At 37.1% G+C, this 14,301-nt stretch overlaps 1 protein-coding gene across 2 annotated transcripts in view; it reads left to right on the top strand.

The window, feature by feature from the left end:
• Positions 1-14,301, top strand: part of LOC143886462 (nucleoporin (DUF3414)) — a 117,072-nt gene that overhangs the window by 42,973 nt on the left and 59,798 nt on the right. For both annotated transcript variants that reach the window (XM_077390435.1, XM_077390436.1), the window contains 3 exons: positions 2,953-3,012; positions 3,101-3,258; positions 11,279-11,480. In XM_077390435.1, the coding sequence (XP_077246550.1) occupies positions 2,953-3,012; positions 3,101-3,258; positions 11,279-11,480 (420 nt within the window). The remainder of the gene's footprint in view (positions 1-2,952; positions 3,013-3,100; positions 3,259-11,278; positions 11,481-14,301) is intronic.

A 14,301-nucleotide genomic window follows, 5' to 3' on the forward strand; every position in this document is an offset into this window, starting at 1 on the left:
AGGCTACTTTGAGGATCGAATTTCCTACGTGGACAATCAGATGATCTGTGAGTTCATTAAATTTGAAATATTTGGAGATGATATTTTTTGATTTGGATCTTATAAGTCTCGTCTCACCTACCGATAGTCTTTTGACAGTGCTCTTAGAAAGGAGAATGACATTCAAATGATTAGCCAGGGGATCTCTAATAGATGAACTAGCTTGGTCTCTTTCAAAGTCCTTTTGCCTCTCCTTGCCTTGCACAGGTGGACATACTGGGCGTATATTTCTTGGGGTTATGATGTTCCCTGGAGCCTTAAGTCCAATATTTTTGCTAATGCGATTTAAGGTGAGTTTAATCTCAGCTAACATGTCCGAGTGAAGATCCAATGTAGCTTTACTGTTTATGCCCCTCGGGACTGGACTTGTCCTTGCCCATGATGTGGAGCATTGGCCTTGTGAGCCATGGTTGAAAGTGGATAATTCGACATGCAAGAGAACCCTACAGACTATAGATATTAAGGCAACAAAACAAGAATAGGACACAACACTAGGTCACCTACAAATACAGGGTGGTATCGGGCCACTGGATATTTGATGACAAGTACATTCATGGAGGGCTGACGGTTTGGAGGGACATCATAAGTCTAAAACTCAAGTTTAATGAAGGGATAAGATTTAGAGTTCGCACGAGTAACATAATTCAATTTTGGTACGATAAGTGGTGTGTAGAGTCCCCCTTTAAGAACTTGTTCCCTGATCTTCTGAGTCGACTCCCTTTTACCTTGGCCGTGTTCTGCGTTTTGCTCTAATCTCATCTAACATGTCTGAGTGAAGATCCAATGTAGCTTGAGTGTTTTGTTTCCATGCCCCTCGGGACTGGACTCGACCTTTCCCATGATGTGGGAGGAAGGAGAAAGAAACAAATAATGTTACAAAGAAACAAGAGGGGGAGTGAGAATGGAAACTGCAGAAAAGGAGAAAGGTAGAAAGTGCACTAGAGTAGAGGAGAGAAAAGAAATGAGGGGAGAGATGGGATGGAGTTTCTTCACCTTTTCCAAAGTTCGCATATGTTTTTGGCGTGGGTGTTCAAGGTATTTATATGAAGGGATTGAGTTATTTAAGTGGTAAAATCCTATTTTTGCCCGATAGGTTAGATGAAAAGGCATTGAAAGGGCTTTAAATAGGGTTTAGGGGGGTTAGTTTATAGCAAATAAGAAATAAGCAGGCTAGGGGTAGAATGCTATAAAAGATGGGTTTAAATGGACAAGTGAGCCATGAAAAAGGGGCAAGGTAGGCCATAGGCTGATGCGGGCGCCCTACTCATCTAGGCTAAATTAAAATGCTAATAAATCAAATAAAATGCTACCTAAAAATAAAATGACATATGTCCAATAATCAAGTAGGAAAAAAACTAAATCTATTGGCTAGATCACAACTGGGATGGCCTTCGCCTTCTTTAATACTTTCACTAAATCCACGCTCTCCATTATTACAGGCACCATCCCTTGCACCTTGTTGACAATGGACAATGGAATGGAGAAAGTGGTCTCCTTGTTTTACCCACTTGAGATCCGTAGAAAATTTCCAGGCATTCCATTCATTATGACTGAAAAGTTTGTCGATGCTTCGTAGTAAGCAAGCCCTTATCTGATTTCTCCATCTCACTGGAGACCTATTCCATTGAACATATACTCCTCGTAGCTCCAGTCAATGTGTTTGTATTTTCCGCACCCACTTCACTTGAGATGAGTCTCCCCTCTGCCGCACCCCTCCTCCACATTTACACACACACACATACACACTTCAGATTCATTTAGTATCAAGTTATTGCTTTGAGAATTTCTCATCCAAATAATAATACCCCTAGTACGGTTAAAATTATGTTGTCCAACGTTTCCCATTGCGAGTGTTTTCTAGTTTTATCTCATAGAGGCTACTCATGAGGCCTATAAGCCCAAACTGTCTCCTTTTGAGATCCATCGAATCTGATTGTTTTTCCCTACTCAAGTTGAAGGATACATTTGTGTCCTCATATTTTCAACACTATTCTGATTCTCTTTCTAATGATGCCACATTCTCCTTATATAATTGTCAAATGTGAAAGTCTAATTTAGGTCTCCAATATCAATATCTACTTTATAGATTTTATAGTAATTCGCTACGATTTTTCTATTTTCTTGTTACCCCCACAAACTTCTCCATTATCAATACCCACTGTATGGAGTTTTTTCGTAATTCGCTATAGTTTTTATGATTTCTTATTGCCCCACAAACTTCCAGTTATTCGTAATTCCTCTGATATGATTCTATCTATTCTTAGCAATTGCCACCCAATGAAGAAGCTTGGTATTTGTTTTCACTTTTTTTGAATCACCTCATTCTACTATTTTTTGTCCACTTTATCTCCCATCTTATAATATCCTTGACTTGTTTTTTCTATGCATCTCTCCTCTTTAGCTTCTGCTGATAACATGACCTTCTACAGCATCTAGTTGAGGAATCTGATAGAAATTGATCTTTATTCATCTCAATTTTCAAAACCAATTGGCTCCTGCTATTTTATCTCTCGTTTAAGGCTTCTAAGCATTTTAGTGATCTTGAATTTGTCTACTTGCCAACTTATTTGAGTTCCATCGCTCAACTAGCTTTTCAAATCATGCACTTCCAACCACATGTTTTCAAATTCAAAGACCAAATGTCTGTCATCGGTGGTGTAGCATAACAGGAACATGGTATGAAACCAATGTCAGTGGTGCACCTTAACACATCGCAATTAGTATCCTCCCAAATGCTTAAAATAAAGAAGCTGTACAACCTACCCAACAGCCGGACTTATTTGATTATTTGTTAAAGGGAATTGGGTATTGCTCGTTGGTATATCTATCAGTTCAAGTACCTTTGTTTTTACATCCTTTAACTAGGTAACAGAGAAAGAATGTGTTTCTTATACCACTTTCGTGACGACGCAGATAGAAGACAGTACTTTTAATCAGATATTGGATATAGTATGCAAGATCTACAGTGGAGAGGTTTAAGTGCATACCAATTTTCTAATGTTATTTCAGGTTAACAAAATAATTTCATGATTTAATTACTGGATGCCTTTGTATGGTGCAGGAGGCACTCTGTGTGCAATTTTGGGATAGAGAGAGTTTTGTTGACGGCCCAATTCGATGTCTTCTTTGTTCGTTAGAGAGTGAATTCCCGTTTAGAACTGTTGAACTTGTTCGCTTATTGTCAGCTCTGTGCGAAGGAGCTTGGCCTGCAGAATGTGTGTAAGTGGTATATTTTTCCAGTTCTTGTCTATTTATGTGTTCTTTGCTTTCTTATTTTCTAGTGCCTTTGTCTGGTCATGGGGTGCTAATCTCTTAATAAGGTAAATTAAAGGGAGGCTTAGCTGATTGCTTCTAGCGAACAAATGTAACCAGAACCTCCTAAAGGAGCCTATGTTCTTTCAATTTCTCTTCACTTTAAGTTTGTAATGGGTTTTATGATTTAGACGGTTTTGGACTGGAATACAGTTCCTATTAACAGCAATCTTGAAAATCATATGAAATTTGTAGAGCATCTCTATCTTGAAATCTTGCCACCTCGTCCTTAGGGGTATTGTGTCTGTTAGTTGCATAATGGTCAAACATAAAAAGTGAAGAAATGGGTTTAGTGACGAACCATTTTACTTGTAGTAGTAAATAAATTACTATTTGTGCTTACATCGGTATTTATCTTATTTATAGGTAATTTCTCTTTTGAAAACGTGCATCTACTCTTATTTAGATTTTAGACTACAAAAATGAAAAAATACAGATATAAAAAAATTATGGAGTTAAGAGGTGGGATTGACGATGGTTGAAAAAAAGAGTTGGGAGTTGTGGCCTCAAGGTCAATTGCTTAGGCCAATGAATGAAAAACCTAACTGTATATCACTTTGCCCATGGTTTTAAATTTTGTATTTCGGTCCGGAACGAAATGGCACCGAAACCGAAATTCCCGAAATGTACCAAATTTCAGTCGAAATTTCGGCGAAATAATTGATAAAATATTATTATTTTAATCCTTCACCAAATTTCAACCGAAATTGGCCGAAATTTCCGTAATTTCAAACGACATTTTGAGAGCTTTTTACCAAATTTCGGTTTCGGTAAGGACCGAAATTTCATCCAAAACCGAAATTTAAAACCTTGCTTTTGCCTATAGTATACACTCGCTTTAGTTCTGAAAGGTGAAGCAGGTGTCCTATGCTCATTGGAAGCAATACCTCAATCGTCTAGTTGCCACTAATAGCATTTTGAGTATATTTTTACTATTTTTTTACATTTATCTTTTCCTAATTACTTTGTTTGGCATAGGGGTTTTAGTTCTCTTTTGGACCTTTATTCCCCATCTGAGATCAAGTGAGACCTATAGTTGCAGCCTTGATTATTATCTTGTGCACTCAATAATTCGTAGTTTTAGTTCAAATCGCGCTTCATGATTTTTCTTGAATGAATTAGATTGTGTGCAAGTGGTATTTGGCGGAAGAACTCGTCATTGTCATAGACAACAAATTTTGGTCCATTGATGGAAAGATTATGATTAGAAAAAAAAAAGGAAACACTCATTTTTTTTTGAAATGGCAACATAAAATATATATTAAAGAAAGAACCGAGATGGTCCTTAAAGATTACAACCAGCATATGAGTTGTTCTCTCATATGCTATCTCTTTTTGTTATTTAATTTGTTTCTCTTTTATGTCATTTGTCCATGTTCTCCCCCTTCTCTTATTTTTTGTACTTTTAAATTCATCTTTGGAAGACCGAAGCTACTTGTCTCAAGTGTTTCTCGTGTCTTTCATCTCAATTGACCCAACTCTCTTTTGCCTTTTCCTTTCTCAACATTTTCATCTTTTTATTGACAGAAAAATGGTACATGAAAATTGAAATTCATAGGCTAAAAAGGATAATCTAATGATTGGTCCACCAAGATCCAACTAAAAATGAATTCCTCCATAGTATATCCCATAGTTGCTGGGAATGTCTTTGTTCGTGTGTGTGCTTGGTGGGTTGGGGGACACATTTTGGAAACAAAAGCGTAAAATGATTTTTTTTGGGAAATGTCTTGGAAACACATGCTAAACACATGGGAAATGCTTGGGAAATGTATGGAGAAGCGTGGGAATCATATTTGAAAGTTGTGGGAAACAAATGTGAAATACATAGGAAACATATCTGTAATGTGTGGGAGAATATACATCTCATCTATGCATTCTTCTAATTTAAATAAAAATAAAGAATAAAAAATATTGAATGTTCAACTTGAATAACCTTTTTATTTTTTTCAATTTGGAGCACAACAACAATCTATAGCTAAAGCTTTACTGGCAATCTTGTGTGATTTGAAGCCATTCATGAGTTGAAGATTTCGTTATATGCATGGCTTGGAATCTGAATATTAATTTGGTTACAACATTGGAATGGCCTCTGGCCTCACTACTGTTTTATTATTAGATTCTACGCATGCTTCATCCAATTGGAGAACAATTATCTATTGGAGATGGTTCAGAAACACTCAATACCTCTTTCTGCATTCTTTGCAGTGTTTCTTTCCACCAAGAATTTGACTTCTATTGCTTCTCCTTGAAACAATCCATTGTCTTTGTTCCCAGAGTTTCATGTCTTTCATTTGTTTGGAGTGTTTTTTTTTTTTTTTTTTGATAGGCAAGCTGAAAAGATAGAGTTACATGCATTCCCTATTTTTGTTACACCTCCCATTTTCTTCAACATTGAAGATCATGATAATGAGGGGAGGGACTACCTAAGATTGTAACTCTTATCTTGTTACAATCCAATTTCCAACGAAAGACCATTGAAGATCTAGATCACACCGCGAGAATGTCTATCAGGAGGAGCCCTTGTTTTACCATGCTAGTATACGCAATTCATCGATGGATAGGCTAAACTATCGATCAAAGCTTTTTTTGACCATCGATTGACAGATCCAACATCTATGAACTTTATTTTTAATATGTTTTTATTTTAGTATTCATGTTGGTTTAGAGATTTTTTGCTAGAGGTGCAACTCGGGTAGGGTCCGGTTAAGGCCAACCTGAACCCAACCTGAGGAACCGTTTACTCAACCCGAACCCGACCTGACCCGAGGTCCAACCCTATGAGGTTCAGCCCAACCCAATCCGAGGAGCCATTTTTTCAATCCGAACCCGACCCGCCCGAGTTCCAACCTGACCCAACCCAAGTTTTTAAGCTTTAAATGTACAATCTAAAAACTAAAATAAAATGATAAAAAAGTATCGGGTTTCACTGGGGTCAGGTTGCCCAAGCCCTCAACCCAAACCCGACCCTAACTCAATCCGGGTTGGTAAAACTCAACTCGAACCTGAACCCAACTGGAAAGTGACCCAACCCAACCTGAGTTTTTTTTCGGGCTGAACCCTATTTTTTGCATGCAAGTATTTCCACTATAAAAGCAAGCACATTCTAATATTTTAGGGAGTTTTGGATTTTGTTGTGTGTTAAAGTATAAAAGATTAAATATCGCCTTCTTCAACAACTTAAGCTTTTGGAGTAACTGGTCGTTTCACATGGTATCAGAGCAAATGCCTGGGTTCAAACCTCCTTGATAGCAAAATCCACATGCAATGGCAAAACTCAAAAGAGGGGCCAGATGTGCCACGTGTAGGCCAACCCTAAAAAGAGGGGCCACACGTGAGGGGGAGTGTTAAAGTATAAATATTAAGTAACACCTTCTCCAACAGCTTAAGCTTTTGGAGTAACTGGTCGTTTCACAGTATGTTTCATTTAGGTTTTTCCCATGGAGTTTTTATTCTATTTTGAATGATAGTTGACTCGATTTGGTCTTCTCTTCTCGATTTCTCCCTTTATTCTTGGCATCGTAACTTGATTTCTCCTAGATTTGGGAATTGCACACTGCATCAGTCTGTAAGAAGAATGAGAGGATGCTTTAAGATGGCATCAATTGTCAATTTATGTGCATAATTATCTTGTTTGTTGTAATTTGTATTGAGTTATTTGACGTTGAACACTCCCATGTCCTGTTATTCATGATATATATATTAAAATTTCCTTTTTTTTAACTTTGAACACTCCCATGTCCTTATTCACGATAAATATATTGAAAATTTCCTTTTTTTGGTTACTTTGGGGCATGTCCAATTGATGAAATGGACTACGAGAAGGGGGTTACTTTGGGGCATGTCCAATTGTATTCTGGCTCGTCTAAGCTCCAAATAAGTAAATATTTGACTTTGAGATCCTTGATTACAACTTTTTTTTTTTTGAAAGGTTGATAAGATTACAACTGATTGAAAATTTGATTGCAATTTTCATTATGTTTAGCTAAGTTTAATTTTCTATTTTCATAAAACCGTCTGAACTTTATATGTTGGAAAAAACCCTTCTTATACCATAATTGCGATTGATTCTCTGTTTTAGGACTTCTTGTACTCTACATCAAGTGCATTTGTATTATATTAAAAGGGCTTTACATACAAGAGGCACTTGATGTAGTGTTTCTCCTGCTTCAGAGGTTCAGCTTCTGGGTTGCGAGCACGCATGGCCTAAAATCATGTATAATACGACATCTTTTGTAAATTTTCTGAATCAATGGAATCAGTTGATGCGCTTGTAGGGGGCGATGGGTTTGCAAAGGGAAATCATATTGACTGAGGTTATCTTTAGGACCTTTCCTTGGTGCTAGAACTTCATATTTAAGTGGTTACATTTTGAAAAGTAAAAGAAAAATCATTAAAGCGTCATAGTGTGTATCCAGAAAGAAGATGACAAAATTTCTGTGCTTCTTTTGATTGGTTGATGCACATTGATGCACACCATGAGTGATGTAGCCTGACTTCACATGTGAGGGCGTTTTACTAGGTTTGAACGACAATCACACCTACTAGCGCAAATTGGAGAAGAAGATAAAAGGAAAACCTTGGATGTTTCTCCCTTGTTTTGTATTATATCATAAAATCATTAGAAATCCATTACAATGCTTTGATAACATCTATTTATAAGGGGAAAAACCCTACATGCTAACTTAAGACCTAAGCAATTAATCCTAGATGTCCATCTAAACTTACATAAAAGCTAAAAGCATGAATAAAATAACCCTAGAATAGGAATCCTGTCATAGACGTGTACCACGTCTATAAATTCTCCATAACTTCCTCAAATCATATCCAAATAGCTTGATCTTGGGCTCGTTTGATTGGTAATCTAAAAACCTTTTAATGATATCAAAATCAAGCCAGACAAACAGGATTTGATGCCTAAAATATAGGCTACCAATAATATGATGAAAATAGAAGTTGAAGAATAAGGAACTTATTCTACGCCACACATTCTTGGATGGAAATAGACATGCAATCTACGACTATCATGCACGTGAAATGGAAAAAAGATCTATGGCTACGTGGTTTGAAATGATGCCTAAGCATGTGAACCCGATTGGGCGCCCTTGGCCTTGTGCCTCTCTTACCTTCGCATGCTTTGAGATGGGCCGGCCTCTTCTCGAATTTCTGCTCTATGATCTGGGCTGCATCATCCTTCCAGGTTGGAGAAAATCTGTCATTGGATTTGGATCATCCGAAAGCGCACATTTTTAGTAATTTTCGTCGGCGTCATTTTCCTTGGTTTAAAAAAACTTGTATTCATCCTCGAGTTTTGTGGTATTGGAGAACGATCATCAACTGAAACTCTTGAGGATCAAATCCTGATACATAATCAAACTGACGAAAATATAACCGGTCTTATTCTTCAACAGACTTGAATTCATGAATATCCATTGCAGGCTTCAATATAAGGATTTAATAAAAATGGATCAATATAAATTGATGAAGTTCGCTGTAACATTTTTCCATTTGCCGCTCTTCAATTTCTATTGATTAAGCTAATATGCTGTCATATCCAACTCTTTTGGCTCCCGTTTTTTATTTTATAGCGCACATCAATCATCTCTTCAAGTGATTTGTTGATCACTTGTCGCCATCAAAAGTTAATAACTCATTATTTGAACTTTCAGCAACTATTTAGTATCCATCATGTGAATATTTGTTGTATATTGGTGGTGACTCTCAATCAACGATTTTTTGCTTTAAGTAATAATGTAACAGTTTCAAGTCTCGTGTTACCTTCTCAATCTCGAGACCTGGTTCCCAACGCATGGAGTCATCTCAGGTAGCCTCAACTTTCGTTGGTCGTTACGGCGGATAACCCTGTTGCTGGCTCATGATGTGTACACATATTCCTCTATCCCCTGCCGCGGAAGAAGCCTGAATCCATCTCAACTGCTCTGTGACTTCTTTCACCTGCCTCTTCAGTGCTACGATCTCTCCTTGGGATTCCTCCAAGACCTCCTGAACTGCTACTTAGACCATCTACTTCGTTCTTGTTGCTATCGATGAGCGTCTTTATCGTGAAACCCAAGCTCTGATACCAGATGCTGTAGCCTGACTACGTGTGTGAGGGCATTTTACCAGGTTTGAACGACAATCACATTTATTTGCACAAATTGGAGAAGAAGATAGAAGGAAAATCTTGAATGTTTTTCCCTTCTCTGTCTTATTTCATAAAATCAATAGAAGTCCATTACAATGCTTTGATAATAACATGTATTTATATGAATTGTTAAAGTATTAAAGATAATTAACGCCTTTCTCCAACAGCTTAAGCTTTTGGAGAAGTTGGTAAGTTAACATGGTATCAGAGCCAAAGGTCTGGAGTTCAAACCTCCCGGATGGTGAAAATCCACATGCGATGGTCGGCCCAAAGTGGGACCACATGTGCCACGTGTTTGCCAAGTGGGCCACACGTGCGGGGGAGTTTTAAATTATAAAAGATAAATAACGCCTTTCTCCAACAACTTAAGCTTTTGGAGAAGTTGGTAAGTTAACATGAATAAATACTAACTTAAGACCTAAGCAATTAATTTCAGTAAGCAATTAATCTCAGCTGTCCATTTAAACTAACCAACATAAAAGCTAAAAGCATAAGTAAAATAACCCTAAAATAGAAATCCCATCATAGACATGTACCATGCATGTAATTCCCTCATAACTGCCTCAAATCACATATAAATCGCGTGATCTTGGACTCTTTAGATAGGTAATAAAAAAACCTTTCTAATGATACCAAAATCAAGCCAAACGAACAAGATTTGATGCCTAAAAAATAGGCTACAGATAAGATGGCGAATATATAAGTTGAAGAATAAGGAACTTGTTCCACGCCGCACATTCTTGGATGGAAATAGACATGCAATCTATGACTATCATGCATGGAAAACGAGAAGACAATCTATGGCTATATGTATATAAATGACGCATATGCATGTGGTCCTGCTTGGCCGCCCTTGGCATTGAGCATCTTTGCCCTCTGCAAGATTTTGATGCGCTCACCTCTTCTCAAATTTGTGGTCTAATCTGGGCTGCGTCAATGGGTTATTTGCTTACAGTTGAATTTGGCTAGTGCTATCTATATAGTGATTATCTATGTTGCTTGGATAGTAGTAGGAGTGTGAGAATTCAACACGTTGGTGCCTAGTGTCGAATTCAGTGAATCCATAGAAAAAAGGATCATGGACTCGGCAATATATTTAATCCAATTTAATAGTTTCGCACTTTTACATAATAATATGGTTGTAACATATAATATATTTTGAACTTTAACAGGTGTCGTAATCTATTGTTTTATTTCCATATGAGAAGGTTACTTTATGGACGGATAAAACTCAAAGCATGTGGTAACTGTTAATTCTTGTTATAAGTATAAAAGCAAATAAAGGAGATCTAGAAGTGTCACACTGAATCCACGAGGTGTTGGAATCCAACACATGTCCGACACAGGTTCTTCTCTTATTTAGAAGAATCCATGTAGCACAGGTGTTTATGGCTGCATGGAAAATGAAGTTACCTCAAAATTCTGAGTTGAGTTAGGCTCGACGTTTTGCAATAACTTGCCCTTGTTACTACTGTGCTTTTTGTGTCATATCGCTAGCAGTCATCTGATTCATTGCGTCTTTGTTTTTTATGACTGTTTCTTGTTTTTTAACCCTTATGATTTTGCAATGATTTGCCCTTGTTACTACTGTGCTTTATATGTAGATCTCTAGGTGTCCTGCAAATATTTTTCTTAAAAGGAACGCTTCCTAATCCCGTGCTCACCAGAAGGCATGGAATGGGTTCTGTATTCCTTCATGGCATGCATTTTTGTAGAACAATTTTTGTTATTAACTTCAAAATGTTTCCTCTTAATATTCTTTGCTTTTGTTGTTTCTGGTATCAGGTACAATTTCCTCGATAAAATGGTTGGTATAACATCCTTATTCGAGATCCCTGGCGATTCCTCTGTAGATAACAGTTCCCAGATTGTTGAGACACTCTATCCACTACGTATTCCGAGGGTCGATGGACTTATCATTCCTACTCGAACCCGTGGCCATGTTTTGAAAGTCGTTGAAGGGAACATTGCTCTAATTCGTTGGCAGGTGAATGAAGCTAACATTTTTCCTTCATCTCTCTCTATCTCTCTCTCTCTCTCTAATTGTCCTTGTGCAAGTTCAGTGCTGTTCCCACATTGTGGTAAATTGTCTTTTTCGTAGGTAAGTTGTTACTAGTTATGATTACAGTTGTTATGTGGGGATTAGCCCTTTCTCATGTCAGTAGTCCACTTTATTCATTCTTTTCATTACATAGATTTGGTGTAATGGAAACTGTTAACAGAGAGATTAGAGAATGAAAAGTTATGTGTTAGGTCTTTGCCCTAACACACTCTCTCACACACACACACACACACACACACACACACACACACACACACACACACACATATATACTAGTAAAAACACTCGTGCGATGCACGGGGCGAGAAAAATATAAATGGTTAATCACTTTCCCATTTGATGTGATGGAGCATTTCACACTCATGCTTTGATAGGTGGGTCTCACGCACCATGTATAGCCAAACCCATGCATTCGAGTGGGACTCGGAATATTTTGAAAGGTGGCCGAAATCCGTAGTATTATGTACTAAATGAACACGTTCTGTATTAGGCATCCTGAATCCGTAGTATTATGTAATATGTTCACAAAAATCCGTAGTATTATGTAACATATGTACCCAATCCGTAATTTTGCAAAGAAAAAATGTCACTATGCTGACTTTATCCACTTTTTTTATTACAAAAGCATAAAGGAGGGGTGTAGGATTGAAATTATGTGGCTTTAATGGGTGCCTTTGTTAACAAGCATAAAGGAGGGGGTAGGATTGAAAATATGTGGGTTGAATGGGTGCCTTTGTTAAAAAAAGTAAAAAAAAGTGATGTGTAATTCTCAGTGAATATTGGGAGAAATTCAAATAATTCTCTCCTTTTCTCTTCTACCATATATATATTATGAAAAGAATATGAAAAGACTATCATGCCCTTAGGCTAGATAAGCTTATTCTAACAGAAACAATTCATATCATTATAATGCCATACTAAGTAGCCACTTATTTAGCTATATATGTCAGTCCTCTTTCCCAATGGCTTGGGATATTGATCATCTTGGTTTGTTTCACAACGCGGCAGCGTACAATACCATATCATCTGTTTTTTTTTATTAAGAAAATCTACCAAAACCACTGTATCATTATTATATAAACTAATAGGAACTCTTATCGGATTTCATAAGAATTAAATCTCCATTTTGATAAGTGTGCAATGTAATATAGGTCCCATCCACTATTGTTAGAATTACCTTTGAGAAGGGACAGATGGTGATGTTTGATCAACAGTTCATAAGTCCATAGACAGTCACCTCTTGTTATTTTGATGCGTCAATGGTTATGCTGTTTTATTTCCAAGCTTTAATAAATTACAAATTTTTCATTAGAAAAGATGAAAACAATTACATCTGGAGCAGAATTTGCCTGGTACTTGATTTTTTTCACAACATTTATGTGAAGGATCTCGTCAATAATGCTTGCTAATGTCCAATGCCAAGTATTCCTTTTCAAATCCCATATTTAATACTACCAAAAATATGTTTTAACATTTCTAATTGGTGCTTCAGCTTCTTTTGAGTTTTTGATACCTAGCATGCTAATTAAGATTCACATCTATTGTCCCTAAAAAGCGATTATATATCGATCAGCATGGGGTTGACTATCTGGATGGTTTTTTGCGCACCTAATTCATTAAATAATGGCAAAAGAAATGGAAAGCTATCCTGTTTTGCCAGAGAAAACAACAAAAGAATCCACCACTAAAGGCAAAACTTATAGATCTTGCTTGGAGTGCCACAAAATTTGCTCAATACAATATACACCAATGTTGGTAAACATATTGGCCTCTGAGTTTCTTTCACTATGATTATGGGTGAAAGAACGCCTGATAGACTTTAAACTAGAGCCAAATATTTCCCTAAAACTCCATTAAAAAAAAAAAAAAAATTCTCTAAAATTGAGACGAAACGACCGAAATGTTATCGTATCTATCCCATCAAAATAAAACCGTAAGTGTATTTGTGTTATATGGGTATACCAATATGTATTAAATAATTATATTTGTATGGATTCCAAGTGAAATGTGGTGTATATTTTATGTATAAACATTTTTATGAATTATATGTTAAATGTGGTATGTACTGAATTATCAGATATGCACGACAACGCATGCCACTAGGTTTTCAATGTTAAACCATTATGGATGACTATCTTGCTTATGTCATGCTGGCCAAATTCAATACTATGGTGGCCAAATTCAATGCCGACAACATATTCCAATGATGCGAAGCCGCACCACTTTTGCTACAAGAGCCTCGGATGCCACAGGTCAACGTCTATAGTTTCTTCGCATTAGCTTTTCCCTTTTGAGATTGACTTCAATCTCTGACGACTCTTCCAAGAGAATCTCCTTACTTCTTTTTCTCTTCCCCTTTACTCTGTTTGAAATGGGCCTTTTCCCTTCACCCACCTCTAGGGAATCCGAACAATATTTATCTTTTACGAGGATTACAATGATACATCTCTTCAATATTGACGTTCATGACTGGACTATCCAATTATCCACCTAGACTAATTCATTTTTAGTCCAGTCCTCTTGGAGTAGAACCTCTCTGTACTAAACAACCTCCTCCCTCTGTCAGGCTCTTAAAATCCCCTCTCTGTACTATACAACCTCTATATACTAAACAACCTCCTCCCTCCGCCAGGCTCTTAAAATCCTAGTATCTACCCTTGTTCCTGTCTCTGGCACTTCTGGGTTTTTACATGCCACCGGAGCTCATAATCCCATTCACTGTCTCCAAATCGTTGCTGCACACAAA

Source organism: Tasmannia lanceolata, unplaced genomic scaffold (genome assembly GCF_043159265.1).
Source record: "Tasmannia lanceolata isolate RefF3 unplaced genomic scaffold, GAP_Taslan_0.1 ptg000011l, whole genome shotgun sequence".
In the NCBI taxonomy this organism is placed as follows: domain Eukaryota; kingdom Viridiplantae; phylum Streptophyta; class Magnoliopsida; order Canellales; family Winteraceae; genus Tasmannia; species Tasmannia lanceolata.